Genomic DNA, 17327 nt, shown 5'->3' with positions numbered 1-17327 from the left:
ACATCTTGGACACAGACATGGCATCCAGCTGCCCAAAAGGCGGCAAAGCTCCCGACCCGAATGGATGGGCCAGATCGGCTGCAGCCATTCGGAACTCCTCTTTGTTTAGCTTTAAGCTTCCTGATCCTCAGAGCCCGTGAGAGAGAGAGCACTCCCCAGCCATTCCTTTCTCTCCGGTATACCACCTTCCCACAGGCTGAGACCCTGGCACCAAGACGGCCAGGGGCCACCAGCCCTAGGTCTAGAAATCATTTCAGAGCAGAACTTCCCATGACCACTGCTCCATTCTGCCTCCTCCTAGGGCCCACCAGGGAAGCCTGGACCGTCAGGACCGGCTGGCCAGAAGGTAAGAGCAGGTCGGCTTTGCTCCGTGACGCTGAGCCTAGTGCTCTGGACAGCTGCTACGCTGGGGCCATGTTCCTGAGCAGAGGGGGCTGTGGAGGCAGATGTTCCCCCAGCTGCAGGCCTGCTGCCGGGGATCCCCAGAGGAGCCAGCCCATGTTCAGATTGCCCGGAGAGCTGCTGTGCTGTAGAGAGAAGCCCGTCTCTTGTCCGGGTGGGGAAAGGTGACGAGGAACTGGAGAGATATCTGCCTCTGACAGTGTCTGGCTTCTTCCTGTGTATTCCAGGGTGAAGCTGGCACTGCAGGGGAGAGAGGGCATCCTGGTGAGAAAGGGAGAGCTGGCATGCCTGGAGGACCAGGGAAAAGTGGCTCCATGGGCCCTGTGGGACCACGTGGCTCTCCAGGAGAGAGAGGCCACCCGGGCTCCCCAGGACCTGCCGGCAGCCCGGGGACGCCAGGACTCCCAGGCACAATGGTAAGGGGGGAGAAGGGGTAAGTGCCTGCTGCTTGGGTCGGGGGGGTTCTCCCAGAACAAAGCAGCCTGAACAAGGGTTCACAATCTGGCTCTGAGCATCAGGACTCCTGGGTTCTATTCCTAGCTCCACTACTGACTCACTGTGTGGCCACGGGCGAGGCATGTCATCCTGTTGCCTTTTCCCAGGTTGAGTTTTGCTTTGTGGTTTTTCCCGTCCCCTCTCTCTAGGGAGACATGGTGAATTACGATGAAATCAAGCGGTTCATCCGGCAAGAGCTAAACAAAATGTTTGACGGTAAGCGGGGTGGTGGGAACTGGAGGCTGGAGGGCTGGACCAAGCTGCAAGTGACGGCTTAGTGCTTGGCACATCCAGTCTGAAAGAGCTACACCAGTCTCTGGATCCACGTGTCCAAATCCTGGAAGGGTTAGCGCTGTCCTTCATCCAAGGAGATCAAAGTACCACTACCTAGTGTAGGGTGTGCCAAGTTAAGAGCCGAGGATCTGTGTGTGCATTACATCGCAGAGCCCTGTTTGGCCCAGGCTCCTGGACATCCCTCCAGCAACGTGCTGTGTCCTCTGAGCCAGTTGTCACTTCCTGAGCTGGCATTTCCTGTGCACTTCTAGACCCCGCACGGTCTTCAGATAAGCCCCCACCATGGTGGGCTTCCTACACCCCTGATAGCAAGAGTTTGGGGTTGATAACTCCTGACTGGCACAGTCATTGGCTCCCCGTGTGTCTCTCTGCAGAGAGGATGGCATACTATGCCTCCAGGATGCAGTTCCCAGTGGAGATGGCTGCCTCCCCAGGACGACCAGGTCACCCTGGTAAAGATGGAGCGCCAGGGCGGCCAGGGCCTCCTGGGTCCCCTGGGTTACCAGGACAGATCGGGAGAGAAGGGCGGCAAGGTGTGCCAGGCATGAGAGGTAGGTCATTCTTCTGGAAGCTCTTTATTTGCATCTCCTCTTCCCTGATGTTTCTGCGGAGTTTCAGAAATGGCCACCAGGGTCAGGAGATGTTTAGTGGCGTGGTGGCCGCAGCTGGAATTCACTGCTGCGGGATTGCAAAGCAGGTTAAGGGAACTCCAGAGCCACTGGCCTAAGGGGGCTCCTGCCAGCCCATGGGTGTGAATCACGCCTTCTCTTTCCACTGGTGGCCTTGCAAGTGCTCACTGTCTTGCTCAGCCCCGTGGAATCATCCTTTCCTCCCTCTCTGTTGCTCACGCGCATTGGGCTCTGTGAGTGGGGTTTCTTACTGTGCTCTCGCATTCCAGGTGAGCCAGGCACCAAAGGAGAAAAGGGAGAGAAAGGCATTGGCCTTGCGGGAGAAAGCGGTCCGCCGGGGGCGCCTGGTAAGACCCCTGCACTTGTCACAACCAGGACCCAATTTGTTCTGCATTTTTAAGGTCAACTCGTTAGCCCTTCCTGCTTCAGGGACCCAGAGGGCGATAGGTGCCTGGTGCTTCAGGGTGAAATCTCCTCCTGGTTCAGCTTCTCCCAACAATGTGAGACAGACTGAGGGTCTCAGACCAAAGCCTTTCCATCCAAACCCTCTGAACTGTGGTGGGTCAGCTTTAACGGAGTCATAGAGTTTAGGGCCAGAAGGGATCATCAGATCCTCTAGTCTCACCTGGATCTCACAGGCCAGCAGCACTGAACCCAACTGAAATCAGACCAACATGTCACCGTCCACAGGAGACGTAGCTGTTATGTGCCACAGGCAGAGAATGGGAGGGACCAAGGTGCCCTGGTGCCCAAGGCCCCCACAATGGCAGGGAAATGAGTAAGTGAGATAGACCCAGATAATCCTGGCCAGTAACACACACCCACATACTGCAAAGGAGGGCAAAATAAACCCCCAAGGTCACTGCCAGTCAGACCTGGAGAAAATTCCTTCCTGACCTCGCATATAGCGATCAGTTAGACCCTGAGCACGTGAGCAAGAACCTGGGTCAAGCATCTGGGTTTGGCTTTGCACAAACAGCCTTCTCAGCTCTTCTCTTCCCTCCCCTTTCTTGTTTCTCCTCTTCAGGTCCACAAGGGCCACCAGGATATGGCAAGTTGGGTCCGCCTGGACCTATGGGACAGCAAGGCATCCCAGGTGTTCCTGGACCACCAGGAGCTACAGGGCAGCCTGGAAAGACCGGGCATTGTAACCCTTCAGATTGCTTCAGCATGATGCCCCTTGAGCAGCCTATGTACGAGCCCAAAAACATGAAAGGACCCTTAGGCTGAGCGGACCTGTAGGGCATTTTCACAAAGGACTCCATTGGGAATGACCAAAGCTCAGCCCTCGCGACTGGTCGTGAATGATGTTTTTATTGCTGTTAATATTTTTTTCTTTCAATTTCCAGTGGGGTTAAGTCTCTCATGACGGCATTTGTGTGTGTGTGTGTGCGTGCGTGTGTGTGAGCGTCTCTTCTTGTGTTTGTAAAGGGAATTGGACACTGCCAGCTGGGGTCAGCCAAAATCCATTTCATGATGGTGTCTCCGCTTATCATTGCCTTGGCCAAGTCCACACCTTCCTGTGTCTTCTCTAGCTTCTTCTGTCTTTTTAATGATTAGTCTTTCAATACCTGGTCATCGCCAGCACTTTGGGCACTGGGGCCGAAAAAGGGAGCAAGGCGAGGGAAGGAAGGGTATTTTTAACTATCACACTTCTGAGCAGCCTCAGGTGTTACGGGGTGGGAACTTCGGGCAAGATTCCAGATCCCACCTCCATCATTTGTGAAATACATATCCCCGTTCACACGGTTGAGACAACTCTCTCTCTGCCCCCACGTGCCTTTCGTGTGTGTTGCAGCACATGCTCTGCTGCTCCCTTCATTTGTAACATGCCAGCATCACATGTGCCGTCGGCCACCTCCTTGTCCTGGTGCCAATGTAGCTCTTGAATTAGAGAGGGCTCCTGCACAAAATCTTGGCCCTCAGCATAGAGCCATTATAGGGAAAAACAAGACCAAGCAAGCTGGATCACCAAGACGTTTTTCAGCACCTGCAGCAGGCCTGTGTGCATCTTCGCATAGACATAAAGCAGAGCACTCTGCACTCGTGCTGGCCTTTTCATTTTTGTTTGGTGGAAAAACAAGTGTCTAACCTACACATCAAGCCTGGGTTGCTAAGTGCTAGACTGGTTTCCAAATATTAAAACACAACATCTGAGCATTCAGTTACCACTTTTCGGCTCTGTATGCAAAAGGGAGGGCTGCTTTCCTCCCTGAAGCAGGTTCAATCTGGTGAGCAAACAAACAGAAAATAATAAAACATTCCTGCCCAAGCTCTGTCTGCATCTTTTTAAGCAAATATATATATAAATCTTGAGCACTTTTGTCTATCACCCTTGGGACAGTAACAGCTGAACTTCTACCGGTTTGTCCTTCCTCCAGCCATAGATGAAACGAGCCCCAGAGTATGTACTAAAAATGGATGGAGCCCAAAGGGTGGAAGACAGCCCAACAGTGTGTATTCTCAATGGAACATCTGGCATCTGGACCAGGAACCTGTGTACTGATATATTCCCTTCCTTTTAGTATTTGTCATCTCTTAAGGATGTAAGAAAATCATTCGTACCATCCATCAGCTGTTTTGTCTGTCATGAATAAGAAGTCAGGCCCAGATCCTCAAAAGTACGTAGGCTCCTAACAGCCATTGATTTCACCAACAGAGCTAAATGCTGTTTCATATAGCAACATACCATGGTTTCAAGAACCAACGGCTTTTCCCCTAAGAACCAGGCTATAACCTAACCCCAGCAGAGTTGTCAAGGATAGTTTTATAAACTAGTAACAATGGAGAACACAAGAGTCCCAGGACCCCCTGGTCAGGAAGACTGGGGGAGCCAAACCGGTCCCAGCAGCAGCTGTGTGTATAAGTTTGCAACCATAGCGTGGGCAAGACCGTAAGGGGAAGTTCCTCTAACTCCTCATGAAGGAAACACGGTTACAGTTGGTCCTTGCTGTCATTTGTTAGTATCCATCCCCCAGAATAGCCCAAACTTCTGCCCAGCAGCATCCATTGAGCTGTTAAACCAGAATACAAACAGGTAACAAGCACATCGGAAGAGTGGGTCTTAGGAACTCCATTAGCCAGACTGCTGTCTCCAGTGGAAAGAGCTCAGAGCCTGAATATTTACTGTTCCATAAGGTGGGGTGAAAAAAACAAGGTTAAGTATTGATGTGCTTGAGTAAACGAGCAGCCCCAAGCCCAGCAGAATTCCCATCACTCGCGTTCGCAGGAACGGGAGCAATTTCCTGAGGCAGAGTATTTAAAATTGAACCCAGCTTGTCTCTCTCAGCCGTTGCCTTCCGAATGTCAACTGCTCATTTCTTACGTGTCTGGGAGACCGTGTCTTCGTGTCACTAATGGGCTTGATAAACAGCGCATAAATTAGCTCCTCGCACCACTTCAAATAGGGAAGGCCAGAGCTGCAAAATAACAGTCTCTTTGCGTTTCCCTTAGTTGAAGCTGCAGCCTGCGCTCAGCTCCCCAACTCAAATGTAGACTTCTGGGTTTGATCTAGTTCTAATAGGCATTCATCATTTCTAAGCAACCAGCTTGGAAACAGTGGTGCCCTTTGGCATAAGTCAGCAGGTATGGCTGGAAAAGGGAAGGGGTTAGTGCGGAAGCTTACACATCTCTCTAGGTATCTCAGAGCAGTGAGTGACAGCCCGTGAGGTATTGCCCTATCACTGAGCTAGGAGTGAGTGCCAGCAACTTATTTAATCAAAACAGTATCTATCGCAATCTGCCGAGGGCTGGCAGCCTGCTGAAAGACGCTCATCCTTCCCCGCTGGAGGAGGGAAATGGCTTTAAGGCCAACCCTCAGAATCACAGCTGTTAGAAATGGAGATGATCCCTCAGATCCTCCAGTCTCTGCTTGAGGCTAACGGGATGGTTTGTTCCCTGCAGTACACTGGCTCTCGGGCCTTAGCCCTCTCCCCAGCCTGCGACTGGGATTATTTAGCACCCCGCTAAGGAACTCTGCCCAGCCGCAGGCCAGTCCCAGAATGAGGAGGAGAAGCTGGGATCGGCTGCTGCCAGAGGGAGCGAGGGTGTAAGAGCTGAAAAACTGGAGAGGAGGGAACACACGGAATGGAGATGCCCTCCCAGCTTGAGCCATCCTTGCCCCCCACCCTTCCGACCCAGCACTAGGCCCCTTGCCCCCATTAACTCAGAGAGGAGGGAGGATCCCTGCAGTAACCCATGGGTTTGGGGGCAAGGGCCTGGGCCAGGCAGGACAGAGCGTGGGGCAAACACTAAGGGGCAGGGGTTGGGGAAGAGGAGACAGGGGGCGGGGCAGACAGGCACAGGGTCAGGGCCATGGCGCCAGAGACAGGGGGCGGAGCAGAGGGGCACCTAGAGGCAGGGCCATGGGGCCAGAGACAGGGGGCGGGACAGAAGGGCAGGGCCATGGCGCCAGAGACAGGGGGCGGGGCAGAGGGGCACCTAGAGGCAGGGCCATGGGGCCAGAGACAGGGGGCAGGACAGAAGGGCAGGGCCATGGGGCCAGAGACAGGGGGCGGGACAGAGGGGCACAAGGGCAGGGCCCTGGGGCCAGAGACAGGGGGCGGGGCACAGGGGCAGGTTGTGGAGTCATGGGGGCCAGAGACAGGGGACGGGGCAGAGGGGCACAAGGGCAGAGCCATGGGGCCAGAGACAGGGAGCGGGACAGGGGGCACAAGGGCAGAGCCATGGGGCCAGAGTCAGGGGGCGGGGCACAGGGGCAGGGCCATGGGTCCAGAGTCAGGTGGCGGGACACAGGGGCACAGGGGCGGGGCCATGGGGCCAGAGACAGGGGGCGGGGCACAGGGGCACAAGGGCAGAGGCTTGGGGCCAGAGCCAGGGGACGGGGCAGAGAGGCACAGGGGCAGGGCCATGGGGCCAGAGACAGAAGATGGGGCAGGGGGCACAAGGGCAGGGCCATGGGGCCAGAGACAGGAGGCGGGGCACAGGGGCGGGGCCATGGGGCCAGAGACAGGGGGCGGGGCACAGGGGAGGGGGCGGGGTTAGAAGGGGCAGGCAGCTCAGCGGTGAGCCTCTCTCTCTACGCCTCAGGGCGCACTCTCTGCTGGCCCTTTAAGAGGCCCTCCCAAGCCCCCGTCACGTGATCGCCCTCTGGGCGGAGCTACCTGACTGAGATCCAGTAGAAGCCAGTCAACGCTCGCCTAAGAGACCGGCAACCAATCAGCGAAGCCGCGGGGCGGGGCGGGAAGCTGCGCTCACAGCGCGGGCGGGGTAGAGGCGGCGAGCTCCGCCGGTCACAAAGCGCCATGGCCGGCTACCCGTACGGGCAGGTGAGCGCGCGCGGGGCGGCCTGGCCAACGCCGGGGGCTCTGCCGCTAGGCCCGGCCCTGGGGGTGGGGGAGCTACCGGCCGCCCGGCCCCTGCGAGCCCCCCCTGCCGCGGGGGCCTCTGGGAGAGCTGGGGGTGGGGCTGGGGAGAGTGCGGGGGTGGGGCGGTGCAGGAGTGGGGCGGTGTGGAAGGGGTCTGGGGCAGTGGGGCCGCGGGCAGTGCAGGAGTGGGGCGGTGTAAAGGGGGGTGGGGCAGTTCAGGAGGGGCGGTGTGGAGTGGGGGTGGGGCAGTGGGGCTGGGGGCGGTGTGGGTGGGGTGGAAGGGGTGTGGGGCTGGGGGCAGTGCAGAGTGGAGTGGGCTGGGGGCAGTGAGGCTGGGGGCAGTGCAGGAGTGGGGCGGTGTGGAAGGGGGCTGGGGTAGTTCAGGAGGGGCAGTGGGGCTGGGGGCAGTGCAGGAGGGGCGGTGTGGAAGGGGGGTGGGGCTGGGGCAGTGCAGGAGGGGGTTGGGGCGGTGTGGAAGGGGGCTGGGGGCAGTGCAGGAGTGGGGCGGTGTAAAGGGCAGTGGGGCAGTTCAGGAGGGGTGGTGGGGCAGTAGGGCTGGGGGCAGTGCAGGAGAGGCAGTGTGGAAGGGGGGTGGGGCTGGGGGCAGTGCAGGAGGGGCAGTGTGGAAGGGGGGTGGGGCTGGGGGTGGTGCAGGAGGGGGTTGGGGCGGTGTAGGTGGGGTGGTGTGGAAGGGGGCTGGGGGCAGTGCAGGAGGGGGCTGGGGGCGGTGTGGGTGGGGGCTGGGGGCGGTGCAGGAGTGGGGCGGTGTAAAGAGCGGTGGGGCAGTGGGGCTGGGGGCAGTGCAGGAGGGGCAGTGTGGAAGGGGGGTGGGGCTGGGGGCGGTGCAGGAGGGGGTTGGGGCGGTGTGGGTGGGGTGGTGTGGAAGGGGGCTGGGGGCAGTGCAGGAGGGGGTTGGGGTGATGTGGAAGGGGGCTGGGGGCAATGCAGGAGTGGGGCAGTGTGGAAGGGGGCTGGGGGCAATGCAGGAGTGGGGCAGTGTGGAAGGGGGCTGGGGGCAATGCAGGAGTGGGGCAGTGTGGAAGGGGGCTGGGGGCAGTGGGGCTGGGGGCAGTGCAGGAGTGGGGCGGTGTAAAGGGCGGTGGGGCAGTTCAGGAGGGGCGGTGGGGCTGGGGGCGGTGCAGGAGGGGGTTGGGGTGGTGTGGAAGGGGGCTGGGGGCAGTGGGGCTGGGGGCAGTGCAGGAGTGGGGCGGTGTAAAGGGCGGTGGGGCAGTTCAGGAGGGGTGGTGGGGCAGTGGGGCTTGGGGCAGTGCAGGAGGGGCAGTGTGGAAGGGGGGTGGGGCTGGGGGCAATGCAGGAGGGGGTTGGGGCGGTGTGGAAGGGGGCTGGGGGCAGTGCAGGAGCGGGGTGGTGGTAGAGGTGCCATTGGTGGGGCTGTGGGGCGCTGATGGCACGTGAGGTGGTTCTGGGGGGTGGCTGTGGCATTGGGCCAGTTGTGGATGCCTAGGCAGAAGGGGGGGCTGGTGCTGGAGAGGGGGTGTGGCAGCCTGGGGTACAGTGGAGCCCCAGTGGCAGGGTGTCACCCGGGTGGCTCCAGGCTGGTGTCAAGGGGGTGCCATCAGCAGAGGCAGAGTGGGGACTGATCGGGTGGCTCTGGGGTGACATCACAGGGTGTGTTGGCACCAAGGTGCTTAGGGAGGCGGGTGGAGGGGGTATGATTCAGATGTCAGCACTGTTTAACATGTCTGCTCCCCTGCCTCTCCCCCAACTGGATCTGTCCCGGACCCCAACAGGTCCCCAAGTGGCCCTGGACAGTCCCCTGTCAGAATGACACAACACAGCACTACAGTGTTGTTTCACAGGCCCCCAAACTGAGTGGGCTTCCCTGTTAAAGGTCCCTCTCAGTGTAAATGGTGCGACAGCTGGCAGCCCTGGTGCCTTCCACTGAAATTCTCAATTGCTGTTTGTCCCCAAAAGAGCCCAAGGGCTTTACACACTTCAGCAGAGCCAGTAAAATGCAACCACCTTTGGCATGGACAACAGCATCTAGTTGGTGCCTGGTGCAGTAGCAGGAGGGAACAGAGTATAAAAGGGCAAGATTTTCAAAAGCGACTAGTGATTTTCGCTGCTTCAATTTTGTGGGGCTCAGGTTGAGACACTTTAAAGGGACCCACCTTTCAGAGAGTAACTGACCACCTGCCCTCTGAAAGCAGGCTCCTTCCACGATTTTCAGAAGACACGAAACTGTGTAGCGCTAAAGTGTACAAAGTTTCCTGTCATCTCAGTTGTGAGTTGCCTTTTCTGATGTCAGCAGTTTACAGCCCTAACCAGTGAATTTACAAGGATGTGGGTGGGGTGGGGATAAAGCTTGGCTCTGTTGTGTCTAGTTCCTCTTCCCTTATTGGCTGGGGTTGCTTCTCTTGGGAATAGGCTGAACGCACCCACCTCAGGCTGCCTAGGGTTTGTATCCTTCCGTTGTCTCAGCTGCCCTTCATTGGGGAGGCAGTGCGATCCGAGGAATAATGCTCTGAACTGGGAGTCAGGCGACTGTGCTTGACTTACGGGTATGTCTTCACTGGAGACTAGCCTGGCTGTGAGCATCCACACTCAGGTCGTACCCACGTAGCTGCGTTCACACTGGCAAAGCTCTAACTCAGGTGAAGAGCTCGGACTTCCAGGGGCAATAGTCTATGTTGTTTGTGCAGCACAGCGATGTGGGCCTGTGGCCAGCTAATAGCGCATTGAGATGAGGCTCTCCAGGATTGCACTTCTCCAAGTGCCATGTAGAAATGTAGCAGGGTGTGGAGGATGTGGCGTTTAAATGTTGAACTGGTGTATTTAAAGACTCATAGGTGGCTTCTGACGCAGGAGGAAGTAGGTAGAAGGGCAGGAAAAGATGGCCCTGAGGGAATTCTGGGAAGGCATTGGAGAACCGTAGAGGGTGGGTTACAGCCTGAGTTAAAGCAGAACCTGGGCTCTAACCTATGCCCCCAGCCAGGTAAGCTAGTCCACATTCAAAGCACCCCCAAACCCGGGTCAAGGGTTTTTGTGTGTGGACAAAACTGGGTAAGAGTCTGGTTTAACTCTGCAGTGAAGACTCATTGCTGAAAGAAAGGGGGTTTACTTTTGGCTGCTTTAAAAGGATTCACCTTTCCCATGAAGGTGCAGGGTCCTTGCTGTTTACATAACTGCGAGGGCATTTGTTCTGTGACTTTCTCAGGTAGGATGACAGGCACAAACCCTTCTATTGTGGTCTCTGCCCAGTGCCTGATGGGGAGGTGGCTGCATCACAAAAACAGCCCTGATTGGTTCCCCAGGTGGCAGAGAAACCAAAGACTGAATTAGACCATGGAGACTAAATTCAGCTCTCCTCCTGAGAGGAGACTCCTGCAGGTCCCAGCTACAGCCCGCTGGTGGAAGAAAAGGGTGTGTTAGGCTTGCTGTACCAGTTCTGTGGGTTCGGTGGCCATGGCTGTCAGGCCACCAACTGTCACAAACATGAAAGCTGGGATTTGCAAAGGCTCTGAAGGGTGTTGGGAACATCAGTGGGAGCATGGCATCTCGCTGTTTTAGGAGCTTCTGAAAATCCAAAGGTAAACTCTCTCACGCTGTGCAGTACTCTTACTAACTGGCCTCCGGCCGTGTTCTAGTGTGACCCACTGTGCGATGTTCTTAACGCTACTGCATGCCTGTTGGTGTCGTACGGAGTATTTGTCAGATGAGGCTCTGAGAAGGCCGATTTACAGTCCTGGTAGCTACCTGTTGCTGGGTTGCGCAGGGAACCTAGGATGGCAGGACTCATGGATAGCTGGGCTCCCAGGAGTGCAGTGCCCTGTTCTGAGTGGGACAAGCCGCTACGGTTTGTTACAGAGAACTTCATGCCAGTGCAGAACATTAAATCTGGCATTTCTGGGTGTAAAGCCAGGGCAGGAACAGCTGCTGAGCTGGTTCAATCGAAGCTTTACGCTCCCCAAATGACCTAAAATAATGCCCAGTGGGAGCGTAGGCTCATCATCCAATTTAACCCTAAATTACCGTACCCTGGGTCTTCAGAGTCCCTTCTGCTGGCTTAACTGATTGCTTGGTGTTTGCCAAGCGCTCTTGCTCCCTCCCTACCCTGCTGAACAGGTTTTGTTTCAAAAACTTCCCTTTGGGCTAAGCTGAAGCTGGGGCAGGGGAGTCCGTCTTGGAGGGTTTTAGTTATAAACTCTGGTCATCTAGAATGACTGGCACACTGTGTAGCCACGAGGATGGGGTACTGCGAGTAGTCTGGAGGGTTGCTGGTTGGTTGTGCAGCTGTGCTGCAGACTCCGGGTTGTTGGCCCCTGCAGCAGCTTTGTGCTTTCTGGTGTGTTTTGCTCTCTATGGGCTGTCAACGTGTCCTTTATTTCCCCCTTTCTCCTCCCACAGGGTTACCCCGGATCAGCAGGGCCAGCCCCAGGAGCCCCGCAGGGCGGTTACTATTCCGGAGGCCAGTATGGAGGTGGGCTGCCTCCTGGTGGTTCCTATGGCGGCCCAGCACCTGGAGGCCCCTATGGACCGCCAACTGGCGGAGGGGCTTATGGGCAGCCCACCCCAGGGGGAGCACCATCTGGAGCTCCTGGGGGACCTTATGCAGGAGGCCCAGCCCCAGGAGGGCCTTATGGGCAGCCATCTACCAATCCGTATGGTGCCCCTCAGCCAGGACCCTATGGAGCCGGGGCTCCTGCTGGTGAGTAGAAAAATGTGTGATGGAATGATCCCACCTCCCTGCACATGTTCTCCATTGCTGGTTCCTTTGCACAAACTTACTTATGGAGCTTCTCACAACACCTGCTAACTGGCTGCCCTCAGTGCCGGAGGAAGGCCATGTGCACGTGGGATGCACGGGGAAGAGCCCTGCATTTGGTGCAGTCGTCACTAGCAAGCTGCCGTCCTTTGGGCTCTAAAGAGGCTTCCAAGATGGCTATTCCTTTCCCTTTGGCCAGGTGGCCGTTTGCTTGGCTGAATCTGGTGCCAGGATTCCCAAGTGCTAACTGCAGTGCTATTGTCTTTAAGCAAACACTCGAGGCCGGTTTTAAATTAGGATATTGGCTCCTGCACTGACCTGGCACTTTCCTTTAGCTGAGCGTTATGATCTGAGCACAGGACAGAGATCCAGAGACTCCTGACTCCAAATACCAGCTCAGATCCTGGCATCCACTGTGGCCAAGGGAATAGCCTTTCACCACTATGTACCTCAGTTTCCCATGAGGGTAATGACTAAACTCCCAGGGCTTGTTCTTTATTATTTGTAAAGAACCTTTCAGACCACAAGGCCTAGACGTGTGCTAACTGTCATTCAAAGGTCTGGGGAATATGTCTGGGGCCCACTTGAACAATATGCCTTACCCAGAAGAATGGGAGCTGTGGCATTTAACTGAATCGTTCATTTCAATTAAACTGCTGTTCAGAAAAACGTTCCCGTTCATTATTTAAGGCTCCAACGTGGAGGAAAAATGCTGAAGAAGCTGCAACCCCAAATGGTAGAAATAAAACTTTATAGTCGCACACCTGTCTCCCCTGAACTGGTTGCGTTTAGTCTGCCGAAAGGACCCAGCTTCCACTTGTTTGCACTCCACTTACAAACCATCTGAGGAGGTCTAATTTGCTTCTCTCTACTTTTACAAGACCTTGTGTGCGCCAAGTTCCGGCCATTATGAACCTGCTTCCGCAGGCTAGATCACATAGCCATAAAAACACATTTAGACTGGAAAAGCTGATTCAGCCTCTCCTTGTGGCTGATCAGCTGTAACCAGTCCCTCGGCACTTGCTGTCTGTTTTTTTGCAGGGTTCCTGTGCTGACTCCCAACTGTTAGTGGTGAAGAGGATCTAGCTAGGTCCTAACAAAGGCTGCTTTGCTTTGTGACTAGCAAACTCTCATTTCTCTAGTGGATTGTGTGAGCCTTTATCCTGTTCCTCCTGACAGGTAACATGCCACCTGGCGTGGACCTGGAGGCCTTTTCTTGGTTCCAGACAGTGGATGCTGATCGCAGTGGCTACATCTCCATCAAAGAACTCAAGCAGGCCCTGGTCAACTCCAACTGGTCTGCATTTAATGATGAGACCTGCCTCATGATGATAAGTGAGTCCAGATGTTTTTTCCTTTTAAACTGCTTATGAGCTGCAATCTGTATTAGAACAGACATTGCGTATTGGGCTGAACTCTGCAGGGGTTGTTTTGTAATATTGGAAAAAATCCAGCTTTGTGCATTGAATTTGGATCTAATAGGGTGAATCCTAGGTCAAGTGTACAGCAGCCATGTATTTCCCCCTTGGCAAAGCATTTACTTCGCAAAAGGGATGTGAATGGCAGGCTGGCTGATTGCTTGAGATTAGGGATGACGGCTGTGAGAGACTGGGCAAACCTTCATGCCCCACTTGGTAGTGGTTGGAAGAGCAGAGGAGAAATAAGATGCTGGAGCCGAAGCTCACAGTGCAACTTGTGCTGTCTTGGAAGCTGGAACTTCCCCAGCAGGTTTTTGTCATGCCCTTGGCTAGCTGATTGTTTAGCACTTATACAAGTTCAGTGCTGCATGACAGCCGAGGATAGTCCCAGCCTACTTCCCTGTGTGTCTAGCTCATCTTTCTAAGGACGGTTTGACTGTTAAGGATAGACAGAAAAATCCAAACCACTTGCTATGGCAAACTGAATTCCTAACAGGTTCCACGCTTGCTGCAATACCCTGAGGGTGAAGGTTTTGATGCCATTGCCTGAAGGCCCCTGTGACATAAATGCCAACATTTTGATCAGCATAGTGCTTTCCCATTATGAATTCTGTTCCTGTGGTTAGGTTTGCTCCACAGCTCCTAAGCGGGAGAGCTTTCTGAAGTGGCAGCGTGGTCTCATGGCTAGAGCAGGGGACTAGGAGTCGCGATACCTGGGTTCTGTATCTAAGGGCATGTCTGCACTTACCGAGGATCGATTTAGTGGGTCTAGTGAAGACCTGCTAAATTGACCACAGATCACTCTCCTGTCGACTCTGGTACTGCACCAAAATGAGAAGGTATAAGGTAAGTCGACAGGAGAGTTTCTTCTGTTGACCCAATGTGGTGTAGACTCCGCAAAAGGTTGACCTAAGCCACATTAACTCTAGCTACGTTATTCACATAGCTGGAGTTGCGTAACTTAAGTCGATTAAGCCCCGTAGTGTAGGCAAGTTGCCAAACACCATCTGAACAGTGCGGAATGACACACTTCCCTGGGATGTAGCATGTTTGCAAAGCTCTTTGAGAGATTCTGATGGGAGGTGCTGTAGACGTGCATGGCACTGTTTTTGGATCACCCCTGATGGCCCTGCTCTTGCTGTTGGTTCCTCGGCAGACATGTTCGATAAAACTAAGTCGGGACGGATCGATATCTTTGCGTTCTCGGCCTTGTGGCGCTTCATCCAGCAGTGGAAGAACCTCTTTCAGCAGTATGACAGAGACCGGTCAGGCTCCATCAGCTTCAGCGAGCTGCAGCAAGGTGAGACGAGAGGGGATGTGGCAGATTGTAGAGAGCAAGCAGGTGGCAGCGTCCTCAGGCATGACAGCACAGTACCCATTGTGGTTCCTGTCCCTACTAGTTGCTCTCTGAAACCATATGGTGTCTGGTCTGGGGGTTCTCCCCAAACCTGCATGACAACTGCTTCAATGGTGTCAGTTCAAGGCAAAGGTGGACGAATCAACAGTTCGGTGCTGGCGTGGTTGCCTCCCACTTTAAATAATTACAGCTATCCCCTCCTGCAGTGTAACAGCTGCATTCTAAACTCGTGGAACCACCGTGTTATGAATGCACTGTGCTCGTTGAGCTTTAAGCGGGCTCCATGGAAGTGGTGCAGTTAAACCTTCTGTGGCAAACGCTTCTCCTGCTTTCCAAGCATGGGGTTGTTACAGCAGATCCTGTGCTCCTGCCTCTGATACGTGGAGAGGCTCCCACTCTAAAGTCGTGGCTACAGAGGCTGTGTGCTGATGCTGTGCGGCCAGACACCTTTTGCCGTGACTCTGACCTGTAGGGTGTGCGCGTTGGTCTGAAGGCTGTAGGTGTCAGAGCAAACTAGCTTCTCTTTTTCCAGGAGACACTCTGCCCCCTTCCGCCTCCCCAAAATAACTCAGCTCTGCCTGGATCGCATATAGCTAAAGGCCTACTTTATCTGATGAACTGCTAAGATTTAACTGTCTATGGGAGGCAAGGGGAGTATCGGGAACTTGCACCTCAATTTATGTTCCTACAGCTCCATCCTGGGTTGTGATCAGCTGTGCTTTTACATAGCACTCTGGCATCAGAGCGGGGAAGTGCCTATGCGTATTCTGAGAGAGGAAGATGGACTGGTCTCCCCGGGGAAGGGGTCTTTCGCCCAAGGGATTTATTCGATCTTTGTTTCTTTACTCCCAGCTCTGTCCCAGATGGGATACAACCTGAGCCCCCAGTTCACCCAGCTGCTGCTGTCCCGTTACTCTCAGAGGGCTTCCAACTCCACCATCCAGCTGGATAGCTTCATTCAGCTCTGCACCCAGCTCCAGAGCACGACCGAAGCTTTCCAAGAGAAGGATACCGGCAGGGTAGGCAGCGTGCGGCTCAGCTATGAAGACTTCCTCACTATGGCTGCAACTCGCATGTTGTGACGCCTTGGGACGTTTCTTTGCCTGAGGGTAGAGTCACCGGGCGCGATCGATCAGCCCCTCTCGCCTGGATATGTATGTCCTCTGACAGGAAGGGTAAATCCATTCCATTTCCTCTCCCACCTGTGTAACAAAAGTGAAGTGCCTGAGAACGAGGGAGCGACATGGACAGGTGGAATCAAGCTGTGAACATGTGTGGCAGAAGCCCAGCTGTCAGCCGCTCTGATTTCAGTCTCCAGTCCACAAAACAATTTAGATGTCCCTGCCAAAAACATTGGTTACATTATATTGCCACCAGGGGGCACACCACATAAAAGGAAGGCCAACATTGTAAATTACACTGTTTAGTAATGACAGGTTTCAAGTGTCCTCTGCCCCCCACCTCCTGCCAAGGTCAGGGCCAGTTCTAGGGGTGGGTGACAAGAACGGTTACCTAGGCACCAACTTTTGTGGGGGGGTTGCCCTGCTGCACTGTTCAGCTCTGATTGGCCACCTTTTTTTCCTCTGTCACTCAGGAGACCCCAAAAATGTTTTCTGCTCTTGCCAGCAAAAGAGCTAGGGCAGCTCCTGGTCTCCGGTAGGTGAAACTGTACTTCAGTCCCCAAACTGTGCTCTCCTGCCACCCTGGGAGGGTGCTGTCCTAGTTGTCGGGCATCTGAAAATGTTTATTCCCCCTCAGCCGGCCTTATGGGGCTTGCTTCCTTATTTCCCCACAGTAATTTAGGGCAACATCGACATCTTCCCTCGTACGATCCTTAATATCCAAAGTGGCAAGTGATGCCAAGGAGGGGCGATCATGCATTGCAGCATTTGCATTGACGGCTGTTCCGATTCCTGTGCCCGAGTACTGGCGTTTCAAACCTGACTCCCTTACCAAAGATTAAGCATTTATCAAAACCATTGTTCACACTTCCTTTCTCTCGCTGTGGGGTCCTCTTCTTTTGTGACGTGTAGCTTGACATCTGAGTCATATCCAGTGCACAGTTCCTGCGCAGTGTGAAATGGGGCCTCTTGACTTGAGTGACAGAGGATAATTAGCTCCCTTTTTCTTGCCAATGTGTATTTGAGGTTTTTTGTTTTCATTTGTAGGGGCCAAAATCATGAAGGGCTTTAAGCTTCACTAAACAGTTTATACTTAGAAAGATCACTGCAATAAAATACCATGTGCATTATCGTTGTTGTTTGTTGCAGTAGTGCCTAGGGGCCAGGACCTGTTGTGCCAGGCACTGTACTAACACAGAACAAAGAGCTTTTCAACACCAGTCCTGCCATGTATTGTCTGTGGCCGCTCCTGGGGCCCGGAACTATCCCCAGAGCAGTCGTCGCTTTCAAAGGTAGGGCCTTTGAAGTGTTGAGCACCAGCTGTGAAAGTCTGAGTACCTTCACCTCCCAAAGATGTCAAGAGAACTTGCAGGATTGGGACTGCCTTTTCCAGTGGGAGAGCCTGCTCTACACAGTTTGTGTACGGGTCTTACTAGGTCTCTTAGGGGTGTGATTTTATTTTTTTAACGGATACGGTTGTACCAGGACAACCCGTAGTGTGGGTGCAGTTATACTGGTGGAAAGGTGCCTTATATCAGTGTCATTTATTCCCCTTCCC

General features: G+C 54.6%; 2 protein-coding genes across 2 annotated transcripts in view; both read left to right on the top strand.

Moving 5' to 3' along the window:
* The window catches only part of COL16A1 (collagen type XVI alpha 1 chain), a 93801-nt gene extending 89709 nt beyond the window's left edge, over nucleotides 1-4092 (top strand). The window contains exons 68-73 of the mRNA XM_077837680.1: nucleotides 302-346; nucleotides 630-818; nucleotides 1047-1113; nucleotides 1566-1742; nucleotides 2090-2167; nucleotides 2848-4092. Coding sequence (XP_077693806.1) covers nucleotides 302-346; nucleotides 630-818; nucleotides 1047-1113; nucleotides 1566-1742; nucleotides 2090-2167; nucleotides 2848-3050 — 759 coding nt within the window. The 3' untranslated portion in view covers nucleotides 3051-4092. The remainder of the gene's footprint in view (nucleotides 1-301; nucleotides 347-629; nucleotides 819-1046; nucleotides 1114-1565; nucleotides 1743-2089; nucleotides 2168-2847) is intronic.
* A 2914-nt stretch (nucleotides 4093-7006) lies between these two features.
* Nucleotides 7007-16901, top strand: PEF1 (penta-EF-hand domain containing 1). Its single transcript, XM_077837679.1, has 5 exons — nucleotides 7007-7108; nucleotides 11516-11816; nucleotides 13053-13208; nucleotides 14448-14591; nucleotides 15501-16901. Exons 1-5 carry the CDS (start codon nucleotides 7085-7087, stop codon nucleotides 15728-15730), a joined length of 855 nt encoding a protein of 284 aa, XP_077693805.1. The 5' UTR covers nucleotides 7007-7084; the 3' UTR covers nucleotides 15731-16901.
* The last annotated feature ends 426 nt before the right edge of the window (nucleotides 16902-17327 follow it).

The sequence above is a fragment of the Eretmochelys imbricata genome, chromosome 19, assembly GCF_965152235.1.
Source record: "Eretmochelys imbricata isolate rEreImb1 chromosome 19, rEreImb1.hap1, whole genome shotgun sequence".
Classification (NCBI taxonomy): domain Eukaryota; kingdom Metazoa; phylum Chordata; order Testudines; family Cheloniidae; genus Eretmochelys; species Eretmochelys imbricata.
Note: the sequence above shows the minus strand (reverse complement) of the source record. Positions and strands in the feature narration are given on the sequence as shown.